Source organism: Primulina huaijiensis, chromosome 18, assembly GCF_012295235.1.
Source record: "Primulina huaijiensis isolate GDHJ02 chromosome 18, ASM1229523v2, whole genome shotgun sequence".
Lineage (NCBI taxonomy): Eukaryota > Viridiplantae > Streptophyta > Magnoliopsida > Lamiales > Gesneriaceae > Primulina > Primulina huaijiensis.
Genome location: NC_133323.1, coordinates 665,998 through 678,784, shown reverse-complemented (window position 1 = coordinate 678,784; position 12,787 = coordinate 665,998). Strand labels below are relative to the sequence as shown.

Below are 12,787 nucleotides of genomic sequence, written 5' to 3'. Positions count from 1 at the left end.
TAGTCTGATTCAAGGGATAGTCTACTATTTTAATTTTATCACTGTGAGGTTTTTGCACTTTAATTTAATATTTGTGTTTTGTTCAAGTATTCGTTGATTTCTGATTTTATTTATATGAATGTTATACGTCAATTAATCTGACAATTTAATTTGATGTATGATTTTCTAATGCTAACCATGAATTCAGTGATCCGTAATTGTCATGAACGATTGGTACGTGAGTAGCAATAGGTTAGATGTGTTGTGCTATCATAACATGTGTAATCTAAATAAATCGACGGAACTAGATCTCTCAATTGCAGCTATCTCGGTTGTTAGATTTTAGGATTAACTGTTTTCACGAAACTAAAATGCTATCTTTAATTAATATGGAACGCTATCGTGCCCAGTTGATTATTGGTAAGTTTTGACTGGATGCTGGGTTTGGTCAATTAATTTAGGAAAACACAAGAATTTTAGCGGCTATCCCTATTATTCTAAAGTTAATTGCTTGAAATAACATGAATAAATGATTGGTTAACCGATGAACAGTGAGATAATTAGATAGTAGAACCCCCTTGAATCAGTATTTTCTCATAATAAATTCTTCACTTTGTTCTCGTCAATTAATTTTAAATTCTAGATTCAGTATCTTTTGCTGGGTAATTTTAGTTTAGGTTATTTTATTTAGCAATTATCAAGACAAATCCCCCTTTTTTTAATTTTATTATCAAAAGAAATAAATCTATCGTTCCCTGTGGATTCGACCCTACTCACCATTACACTCGTTTTTATTTAAAAGAGTAGAATTAATTTGGTGGTCAACGACAGCACACCAGCTTCCATTTCCACCTTTCGAATCCCAAAGTTTTTTTTTTTTATCCAAAAAATCTTTTTCGCGCTCTTTTTATAACAAAAATATTGTTTAAGAGCCCTTCGGTGTGAAAACAAAACCTTCGTTTAATAGAATATTTTTGGTGTAGAAAGTCTCAAATTCAGGATCTTCCGCTGCGCGAATTTCCTGAGAAACGAAGTCATAGGCACAAAGGTTCAGAGCCAAAATAATGGTGTTTTTCCAAAATCAAACTTTGTTGTTCAGCATCTTGAACTAACCATCTCTTCGAGGGTATTGTTAAAAGATCATCAATTCCTAATGAAATGGATGTAGTAGTAGCTTGTTGAAAATCCAGAGTCTTTACTTGATCCAGGATGTGTGATGTATATGCCATTCCGAAGTGATCTATTAATCTACTAATAAGTCGTTGGAATAGAATAACCCCGTTGAAGCGTAATGATCATACGTCTGTAATGCATTGTATCCCACCTTTTTGGGGATGGTACGGAAGGGAAGGGGATCATTCTGATATATCCAGTCTTTATTAAGTTTCACATGTGTGCATCATTTTTGTAATATTGTTCTTTCTCTAGCACATTAATTTTGATGATTGAGCTCTGGAGTTTTCTTTTCAATGAGGGCAAAAATTAAAAATATAAAATGGGAGGGGCATAATAGTGGAAAGTATCATAAATTTTGATTTTTTGTTTGACTTAAAATGCAATTCCAGATTGAGTTTGAATGGGGCTAGTGTTTATAGGCCCAACAAAATGCCCAAGTCATTTCAAATATGAACTCAACCAGGTTTAGGTTATTTTTGAAATGTGGGTCATAGATCGGCCCATGAATTTGTAAATATTAATTTTTTTTTCCATATGGATCCTCTAATTGGAGCTCATCCCAACTTGAGATTTTGATGGAATTATAAGTCTTTAGTTAAAATATGTTTTCAAATGTTTCATGTTCATAATTTTAATCCTTTAATTTGATGAGATGTTAGCATAGAGTTTGTACCTTCACGCGATATTCAAATGTCTAATTTTAATTTGACTATATGATATCCATATATTTTTATAGACTCCACATGTCCAAATCATTTTTGGACCATTAAATTTCCCATTAGCAATTAATTACTATAGATAGTTAGTTTAGCAAACTTTTCAACTTTCGTAACATCCCTCATCACATTCCCAAATTATTATGCCGAAACACATATCTAAGGCTAGAGCTAGACCTCGTTGGTACTCGATTACTTAAAACACCAAATAAAAAACGTTAGCGGTTTATTCCAATTGTACTTTAATAATTTGTGTGTTTTTTTTTTATGATATTTCCTTAAAATATACTAGCCACAAAATTTCATAAAAACTCATGTAATATCGTTTCACATGTAAATTTTGTAAGACATATCATTTACTCGATCCGATTCATAAAAAATATTAATTTTTATATCAAAAATATTACTTTTCATTCAAAAAGATATATAAGATCAACTGATCTCACATATTTAAATATAATAAGATCATCTCTTATAAAACCTACTCTAAAATTTTGGTAATGCAGAGTGTACGTAACATCAAGCTCAGTTTTAGTATTCAATTTAAAAAAAGTAAAATATATAGTGTGGTAGAGTGTAATTATTGCTTCCGATATAATTTTTTAAAGGTAGCAGAAACCATACGTGTCGTTGGCGAGGCATGATGAAGATATATGAAGTCGCCTTTGAAAATTCAGTGAGGTAAATAAATTGAAGAAGAAAATGTTTTAAAATTTGTCGTTAAAGCCAAAATATTGAATTCAATTCAATTTAAATAATCAAATTATGTTGAAATTTTATATATAATTTTTACTATCAAACTTTGTCTTAAATAAAAAAATCACTCCCATTTGCTTCTCAAAATAATTCTCTCTCTCTCTATATATAAATTTTACAGTTCTTGTAAGAAACCAAGAATAGTCAACATTTAATTGTCAAAAAAAGTTGCTCATATTATAGTAATATATACTCGACAAAATTTCTTTAAAGGTAACCCATTAGTTTCACCAGTCAATACCAAATTCTACAACGCACCAAATAGTTTTAATTTTCACATTATTGTATAATTTAATGGAACTTATAATCGATCGCGAAGATGCACACATAAAAAAAAACACATATCGTGGAATATTTTTTGAACTATACAATTATATTTGTAATATCGTACATCTTGCTAACAATTGCTTCGGAAATCTCATAATGCATGTATTTAATTTTGTCTCGGAGAAAGGAAAAAAATAAAGTTGAAACACTTAATCAAGAAGAAGCAACCGCAGAATAATTTAATCAATCTAACAACCCGAGAAAGGATTCTTCTCCGATATGTTACCGGCATGACGCAGCCCCAACGTCAATGACACGTCACCCGCACTAACCCCAAGCCCCCTGAGGGTTGACTCCACGTCTGCATGATTCCGGCTTGGAGCGTCGGACTCAGGCGGCGCCACCGAGTGGGAGGCGGTGAATGGCATGTTCCCGCTAATCATGGCCTGGGTTTCCGGGAAGCGTTGCCTATTGATTTCCATGAAGGAAGGATCGTTTTCGGTGGCACTGATTTCTGATCTTTTGCCAGGAGGAGGAGTAAATACGGCGGCGGCGGGAGTAGTGGCCGAGTGAGATTTCGGAGTTTGTGCATTAGTACTGATGTGGGCACCTGCAGCGCTGCTGCTGCTGCTATGGTCCCGCTGACTTTCTTCTGCCTCTTCTTTGGATTCTTGTTGATACATCTCCTCCACCATGGGTTTCCATAACCGTACCCTGGCATTAATAAACCAGTTTGAAACCTGCCAACGATACAAAATCATAAAAAGTAAAATTATTAAACACGTGTATATAAATATATATATAAACCTAAGATTCCAACTGGGTGGTGGGTTTAATGATAATAATGACCAAGGAATTTTAAGATGCAACTTCCTAAATGTCTGCCAGCCATTTCGGCTCTCGATCCGGCAACATGATCATGATCGATCAATGGATAATTAACTGGTGATCACCACTAGCAATCGTTTTTTATCAGTTTAAAGAAGCACATCGATGACTCAACCAAAGAAACACATGTTGACGATAAATTTAATTCTGTCAATTTTAAATGTTATGATCAGCAAAATTACAAATGTTTATTAAATCGCTACTTAATTAAACTATTGTTTCTCTACAGTAGGACTTAACAATATATACTTGATTCTTCTGATAAAAAAATCCCTTCATCTTGTGGTAAAAACGAGGCCTTAACATCCAAGAATACCGGGCCAAAATCCCACTTGGTAAAAAAAAAAATCTTGCGACCCTCTATTATTTTACATTTTCCAACTACGTACCATGAATTGATTGGAGGATTATAAGAAATCATTGAACCTAAATATGGGTGCAGTTTTCAGTCAGCGATGCAGGTTGAAAGGACACTGATTGTGTGGTACTGCCTCAATCCCATGCATGCGTACGGCAGGAGTGAAATTAAAAAGATATGTAGACCACAGCAAACTTTCATTTCTTACACACTTACACTCCTGTACTACACTCTACGTCAAAATTTATGTCTTTTTATATATGCAGATCATGAAAGGATCCAAATAATTAATCGAAAGGATGGAGTTGCCTAGCCTTTCCTTTTAACAGATACAATATTACATCAATTTTTGCAAAATTCCATCCAAAAAGTTTCCAAGTACCGTTTGGGATATGATATGGGTATGATTTTTACTGAGCGCCCGTACACCCCATCGATCCCATTTAACGATCAATATGCCTTTTAAATCCATGGTTACCACTATTGAAGATACAGCATCATGTGGTCATTTCACAAGCTAAATCAAGATATAACAAACATGCATGCACTAACTAAATTTGTAAAGTGATATTAGCAGGTTTTATATATACTTGTTTCTCGATATTCCTATATGTTTATGCGTGCCAGCTACAAGTTTTCCAAAAAAAAAAAGGAATGCGAGCGTGAAAGAGAGAGAGAGAGCCGATTAGAATACCTGGTTTCTCGATAAGCCAGTCTGTCGGGCCAGCAGATGCTTATCTGCATCACCAGGGTACCTGAGACGACAATACACATCAGAAAAGAAAACGACATCACTCATTAGATTCCAACCCTAAACCAATTAAAGTGACAACCAAACTTTAACCAAGTATTGGATTTATGCACCAAGAAAAATACTCCCGTATACAATAAATAATACTTTTTTATGTTTCTTTTTAATGTCTTTTTGCTGCATGAACGTGACAATCTATCAGAGCATGCAGATGCAGTACATAACAGATGCAGAAGGTTCAGAATTGAAAAGGGCAGTTGCACGCCTCTCCTTTCTTCCATCTATTGACGACGTAGAACCCCACCAAGAAATTTTACTCAATGTTGTGAAGGGGAAAAAAGTAAGCGAAATTATACATGAATTTTTTAGTCCAGAGCTATTTAATTTATTTATGGGTAATTAAAAAACAACATTTCAAAACTCCCCTTTTCATCGTTCGCCCTGAACACAACATATATATTTCAAATGAAATCCAATTTCTCAGAATAATAATAATAAATGACTCCACTTATACATATATATACCTACAATTATACATAGCTTTTGAGATTACCAAACTACCCCAAATACACACTTTATTTTCAAAAATAAATTTGAGATAGTTTGTAATCACTACAAGAAATTCTGCATACAACAACGTACATACGACAACGGTTTTTCACAAAAACCGTTGTCGTATGTTTTTTAACAACGGTTTTATCGAAAACCGTTGTCGTTTTGGGGTCAAAGACAAAGTTTTTTAAAAATCGTTGTCATTTTTAGGGTCAACGACAACGGCTATTAGCGTGTTTTTTTGGACAATTGACAACGGTTTCTTCAAACCGTTGTCGATTAGCGAGGTTTTTGCACAAACAACAATGATTTTGGAAAAAGTTGCAATATTTAGCGTCGCTAAATATAGCGACCGTTTGTCAAAACCGTCGCTAATTTAAAATTAGCGACGGTTTTGACATAACCGTCGCTAATTTTAGCGACGGTTTTTGAAAAACCCGTCGCATGTTTAAATGTAGCGACGCTTAAATAAAACCCGTCGCTAAAATTAGCGACATTGTTTTAAAACCGTCACTAATTTTAGCGACGGTTTAATCCAAACCGTTGCCAAATAAAATAAATGCGACAGTTTATCATTTACCGTCGCCAATAGCGACTGTTTAACCAAAACCTGTCGCAAACTGTCTATAAATATCTCCATTTTCGATTCATTTTCCTCCACAACACTTCACAACACTTAAAATTTTTCTCTTTTATACCATTTTATCGCTTCACACAATACTTAAAATTTTTCTCACCACTTCATAACACTTAAAATTTTTCTTTCTTATACCATTTTATCATTTCACACAACACTTAAAATTTTTTTCTCTTACACAATTTTATCACTTTCACACAACACGTTAAATTTTTCTAACCACTTCATAACACTTCAAATTTTTTTCTTTTACACGATTTTACTACTTCACAACACTTAAAATTTTTTTCTTTTACACGATTTTAGTTTTGATTATTAGTTTCTTTTAGATTTATTAAATTATTAAAAGTATTTTTTTTATTTTTTGAAACAAATTAGCGACGGAAATTTTGATTACTTACCGTCGCTAAAATTAGCGACGAACTTGATTGCTACCCGTCGCTAATTTAAAATAGCGACGGTTTAAGTAACCGTAAAATTAGCGACGGTTTAATTCATACCCGTCGCTATATTTATTTAGCGACGGTAACCGTTGTCGTTGAACGGACTTTCAACAACACACTCAGTTACAACAGTTTTAAAATGGCTACGACAACGGATAAACGTGTATGGTACATATATAATTTCTCATATATAAAAAGTAATTTAGTAACAGTAATCTTATCATATGTTATACTGACTGAGTGCGACAGATTCAATGCATTAACAAATATATCTGGCAAAATACCTAAGCAGGCGTTGTTTTGTAGTATATATAATAACATAGAGATCCGATCTCCAGTTGCAAAAATTGAGTCTGTTAGACAAATTTTGTACGAAAATATTTGTATACAGGAGGAATGATGCGACCGAGAGAAATTTCACAAAATGAGGGTGAAGGAAAGGAGAAGTTAGTTTCACCTAATTTTTTTATTAAAAAAATGAAAGGAAAACAACAGGCACTGTAATTTGAGTACCGTTAAACGACAATAACCAAAGATAAAAGATCCAAAAAGAAAAAGAAAAGAAAAAAAAGGCTGAACAATATTTGCATGCATCAAGATTTGTCTCGTCATAGAATGCCACGATAATGATTAATTTCTTTAGTGATTAAATGCTTCTCCTGATCCAATAATAAAGCTTGATTCATTCAGTTTTTTACTGCATAAAACCAGAATAAAATTTAAAAAATTGTGAGAAAAGGTGAAGTAAAATACGTACGGATGCAGAAAATGCTCGAAAAGCCATGCTCTCAAAATGTTCACAGATCTTTCAGGCAAGCCTCTTTGAGGTCTCCATGCTTCTTGTTCCATTATTCCCATATGATGAAATGCTCTTTGTTGCCTCAGGCTTTGTTCAAGAATTCTCAGCCTCGGTGTCTCGCCTTTCGTTATGCACGATGTGCCGGCATCTTTGTCGCCTAAAAGTTCACATGTCTGCTTTATTTGGGCTGAAATAGCGTCTTTCAGGCACCGAAAATGCCAAGACATCGCCTTCTGTGCGAGACAGGTGTACGAAACCGCCGCCCCAAAACCCATCACCATGTCGAATGAGTTCACAACCATTTGCATTTGCTCGCAGTAGTGGTTGTATCGTCTATCCACCTGGAAGAAGAAAAATTTACTTGAGCTGTACATTTCCAGAGAGCAACAAATAATTCGGAGAGAGATGTTAATTAATTAATATTATAATGGTAATGATTTTTGTGTGATAAGATTCATGCATTTCAAATATGACAAGATTTTGGGGGAAAAAATTAATTTCTTGCTTCTTAATTGATTTAAGGATTTTAGTTTTATTTCAGAGTTAAATACAGATCAGAAAGGCCAAGATACGACATATAATAATAACTGGATGAATCAGAGCCTGGTGCAGTGAAATGATTGTTGATTTGAAGGAAAGAATATCCTTGTCCCATTTGAAAATGCAATCTTTTCTCAATACAAACGAACAACATATGCTACCTGTTATATAGAAGTATTATGTTTAAATATAATATTCAAACACCGTGTCATTAGAGAAGAAAACTATAAAGCAATTAGCAATCTTGGATCATCAAATATTTTATTGCTGGACGTTCAATTTCATTCTGCCGGTGGTTGCTTAGTCTCGATTCTTTTGCCAAATGAAAACCTGCATACTCTAATTATACCCCACAAATATAAAAATTTAGTATGCACTTAAAAGTATTGAATTTACTTTCATTTGTATAGAGTTGCCGGACTTTTCTGTATCCCGATAGATTAAATAAAGAAGAGAGTGAAAGATATTACATGCCTCGTCAAGCATGGACAATAGTTTGACCTTTTTTTTCTGATGCTCAACCCTGTCAGCGGCTGATAATGGAGGGAGATCTTTTGAAGGAGAGGATGAATTCCCACCACCTGCAGCTCCGCCTGAACTAGGGTTTGTTTTGAATTTGATTTTCTTGAACTGACCCCTACCGACGCTACAGAACTCTTCCAGCAACTCTTGAGCTGCCTTGGAGTACTTTGAATTTCGTAGAATATTGACCGCTCCAAAATGAGACCCCAGACCGTCGTGCGACTGGTGGTTCTGATCAACTCCGCCTTGAAAACGCAACGTCCCGCCACCGCCGCCGCCTGCAACCATATTCTTGAACCGATATGTTGCAGAAGTTGATCCTCCCCCCTTCCCGAAAAACAACATCCCCCCGTCTTCCATCCTCATTTCTTCGGCCTTTGCAGCTTCGAATTGTTGTAATGAAGAAGATAATGATAAAGAAAGCCCTTGTCCTTCCACAACTCCTGGAATCTCATTAGGGTTGGTTATGTTTCCGCTGTTCGGAATCCAATCGAATTGGCCGTAGCCCCCGCCTGGTGCATTATGAAAAGCTTGGAGATTTGAAGGAGAGGAAGACTGATTTGGAAGCAGCATGTGAATGGTCGAAGAATTAGGAAGAGGATTTTGCGACCGAGAAGGTGAAGGTGACCTTTGCTGCTGTGGATTCATCAAGAAAAGCTGCATGACTGCCGCTGAATCAGCATTAATGTCTGAAATCTGATTATGCTGATTCTTGGAATCTCCGAGTCCACCACAACCGACGATCGCTTGCCGGTGTAGGAACCAATCGGCAGCGGAGGCGGGCCCGGTAGGAGGAAAAGTTCTGGGAATTCGATGTTCCTGCGAAATCTGATTCTCCAGCAATTCAGCAGCCGTTCCGACGCCACCCGAGGGGAAATTGAACATTTCTTGTAACATACCCGCAGTTTCATAAACCGGAAGAACTCCTCCGGATTCTTCTTCTTCTTCCATGCCAACTAAAGGCGGCGGTGGTTCGAATCCTTGCATCCTCAGTTTGTCCTTCCGGATCTGCTGCGCCATGCGCTGCTGCTGTTCTTGTTGGGATCTCTCGAATGATCCATTCGAGAAGCTGAAGGTACCAGCTTGTTGATAATCCTGGGACATAGAATTCAACAAACTTTGCTTGTCCGAATATCGAATTGAATTATAACCTCTTATTCGAGAGTTAACACAAACTGGTGTTGGAGGCGTAGATATTCCCATATCACAGTCTTCTTCTCCATCTCCACTTCTTTCGGTAAAACACAGCACCAGCTCCTGGCTCCATCAAGACACAAAACTTTATAACCCGTCACTCGAATATACATATTTTAAAAAAAATTTGAAAGAAATCAATCAAAGAAAAGAATAAAAAGGGAAGCCAGGAGTAAAAGTGAAAGCATCAAAACTTAATCACTCTTTTAATTCAGCTTTCTGAATTCGAATTAACACATACCTCCTAAAATATATGTAGATTTATCGAATTAGAGAATATTGCACACATCGTTTTCTTCTCTGTGGAATTTGAATTTTTTAAAAACAAATCTTTTTTTCTCTGAGAGGAGTACTGTCTGCTGTTTCTGAGGTGTCTTTTCACTCCGGGTGAAGATCACCCGGCATAGAATTTGCAGAGGGAGTGATGTTCTTCTCAGCAATCGCCTTCTTGAAAGAGAAGAGCAATAATAAAACAACAATTTTATTATATTGTTTTAAGAATATTATTAAATTTTTTTATATGGATCAAGTATATGCTATAATTTTAAGACTTAAGGTACGTAGTAGAGTTATTACAGTATATATGCAGTTTATTAGTTATGTGGTACTTAAGGTTGCTTTTGCAATTATATCGTTTTCCCCTCAAATAAAGTTCACTAATTTTGATAAGGATTAACTTTGTTAATTCTCTGATAAAAGTCATTTTTTTTATTAAACTAGAAACGTGCACGTGCGTTGCACGTAAGCAACTAAACTGCTGAAAATATATGAATGAAATTTTGATAATATTTAAATGAATTAAAATATGGCTAGTAGCATTTAAATGAATTAAAATATGGCTAGTAGCATTTATCAATTAAAATAAATCAAACCACAAAAAATAAAAATCATGATCATAGACGGTATATGAATAGAAAAAAGTTATTTTATCCACATGGCACATTTTTCAATATGCTTCTTGGTTGATTTTGACAACTCAACAACTATTTGTCGTAGTTTTTATAATATTCGTATAACTATTTTGGTATACTCAACAAGTATATTATCATGTTTAACACTTATTATGTTATTTAGAATCATCATCTGAGATCTGGCATGCTTGTAGTTTGCTACCCTTTTACTATATTTTTTCGGTTTTCTACATTGTTTTTATCCGGTAATCTTATATTTTCGTTTATTTTTTTTTTGTTGAATGATTTTCAGTTTATGACAATCATGAATTGTAACTCCTAAGAAAAATTCTTTTAGTCGTGATAGGTTTTCACTTGTGAGTAAAATTATGTATAACATATATATCCTTCAACAACATAACCAATGAACGGTGTTTTAATTTCTTCAAATATCGTGATATTTGTAATATCATTTTTATATATTTAATATCAATATTATTAACATATAGATATATAATGTTAATAAATTTTTAACAATTATTTCTCAATCATTGGAAGAAATAATACTTGAAAATCTATTCAAATTGTTATATATTAAAACCGTGTCCTCGTTTAATTTGACGCAATTCAGGAAAGTCATCTCGTTAGTCATTTTTTAGAAGCTTTGGAACAATGATTGCGTTCATCATATCATGGGGATAATATAGTTTCAACTTATTTGTTGTGTCTAGAACATAATATTATATTATTCATTGAAACAAAACAAATTTTCTTCTATCGAGTTTACATTTTGTTTATAATATTTTATATCTTGTGGAATGATATACAAAATTAATTATTGTATTTTAAAAATTTTGAGAAGAGACACGGATAATGTAATTAAGATATGCATATGAGATATCATTCAAATGTAGATAAAAGTATTTATTTTATTCAATATCTCATATAATAATACAACTGTTTAGATTTCATGAGCATTTTACGATAGTCAAGATTAATTTGATGAAATATTGTAGGATTGTATTTGTATTTCACTATTTGGCTAAGTGAATTTCTTTGACGAGGAGTTTTCAATGCTACCATATTATATATTATAAATTAGCTGATTAGACACTTTGACTAAAAAAGAGACAAAAACAACCTCTTAGCCACATTGGAATATATCGAGATAATATTAGAGGAAATAAAGTCATGAAACTAACTTATTGTCTCAATTTACTAAAAATTCACAAAATTGATATATTGTATTTTAAAAATTTTGAGAAGTGGCACGAATAATGTAATTAAGATATGCATATGAGATATCATTCAAGTGTAGATAAAAGTATTTGTTTTATTCAATATCTCATATACTAATACAACTGTTTAGATTTCATGAGCATTTTATGATAATCAAAATTAATTTGATGCAATATTGTAGAATTGTATTTGTATTTCACTATTTGGCTAAGTTTGCAATGCTACCATATTATATCTAATGAATTAGCTTATTAGCCACTTTGACTAAAAAAGAGACAAAAACAACCTCTTAGCCACATTGGAATATATCGAGATAATATTAGAGGAAATAAAGTCATGAAACTAACTTATTGTCTCAATTTACTAAAAATTCACAAAATTGATATATTGTGTCCACAAAGCTTTATAAATAGAGTGAGAATTGTGTACACTTTGTTTTTCATGTATTTCTTTTTCTGGATGAAGAATTTTTTCTTTTTGAAAAACGATTTTATTCTTTGAGAAATATTGATACTTTATATGACATCCATACAACATAATCAACATTAAATAAACTAATGAACGTGACAAATTATAAAACAAACAAAATGGTAAAATAATAAGTTTAATAATGAAAATCATATATTTATAATAGTAAAATAGATGTAAGTAATATTAATTTTTTTTAAAATATGTAATATGTAATTAAATTAAGTTTAAAGTAAAATCAAATTAATAACTATTTTGATTGAATTAAGTACACTATTAATTATCATATTAAACTAACATAGAAAATGACTTAAAGAACCTCATGAATATACAAATTGTAAAATAAATTAAAGGATAAAATAGTAAGTGAAAAGGTAAAATAGTAAGCTCACAATTCAAACTCATATATTTATAATAGTATTAGAGTATTAGATTAGATTAGATTATTGTAGGATTGTATTTGTATTTCACCATTTGGCTAAGTGAATTTCTTTGACGAGGAGTTTTCAATGCTACCATATTATATATTATGAATTAGCTGATTAGCCACTTTGACTAAAAAAGAGACAAAAACAACCTCTTAGCCACATTGGAATATATCGAAATAATATT

General features: G+C 33.1%; 1 protein-coding gene across 4 annotated transcripts; it reads right to left on the bottom strand.

Annotated features, from left to right (window-relative positions):
- Nucleotides 1-2,970: 2,970 nt before the first annotated feature.
- Nucleotides 2,971-10,059, bottom strand: LOC140964423 (BEL1-like homeodomain protein 2). 4 transcript variants are annotated; one of them, XM_073424197.1, is made up of 5 exons: nt 9,820-10,059; nt 8,337-9,641; nt 7,281-7,663; nt 4,835-4,895; nt 2,971-3,634 (listed from the first exon to the last, which is right to left on the bottom strand). In XM_073424197.1, the coding sequence occupies exons 2-5, from the start codon at nt 9,585-9,587 to the stop codon at nt 3,143-3,145; spliced, it is 2,187 nt and encodes a 728-aa protein (XP_073280298.1). In that variant the 5' UTR covers nt 9,588-9,641; nt 9,820-10,059; the 3' UTR covers nt 2,971-3,142. The 4 variants fall into 4 exon arrangements, with proteins under 4 accessions (XP_073280298.1, XP_073280300.1, XP_073280299.1 ...); XM_073424199.1 differs by having other exon boundaries at nt 8,364-9,641; XM_073424198.1 differs by having other exon boundaries at nt 9,866-10,059.
- Nucleotides 10,060-12,787: the final 2,728 nt, after the last annotated feature.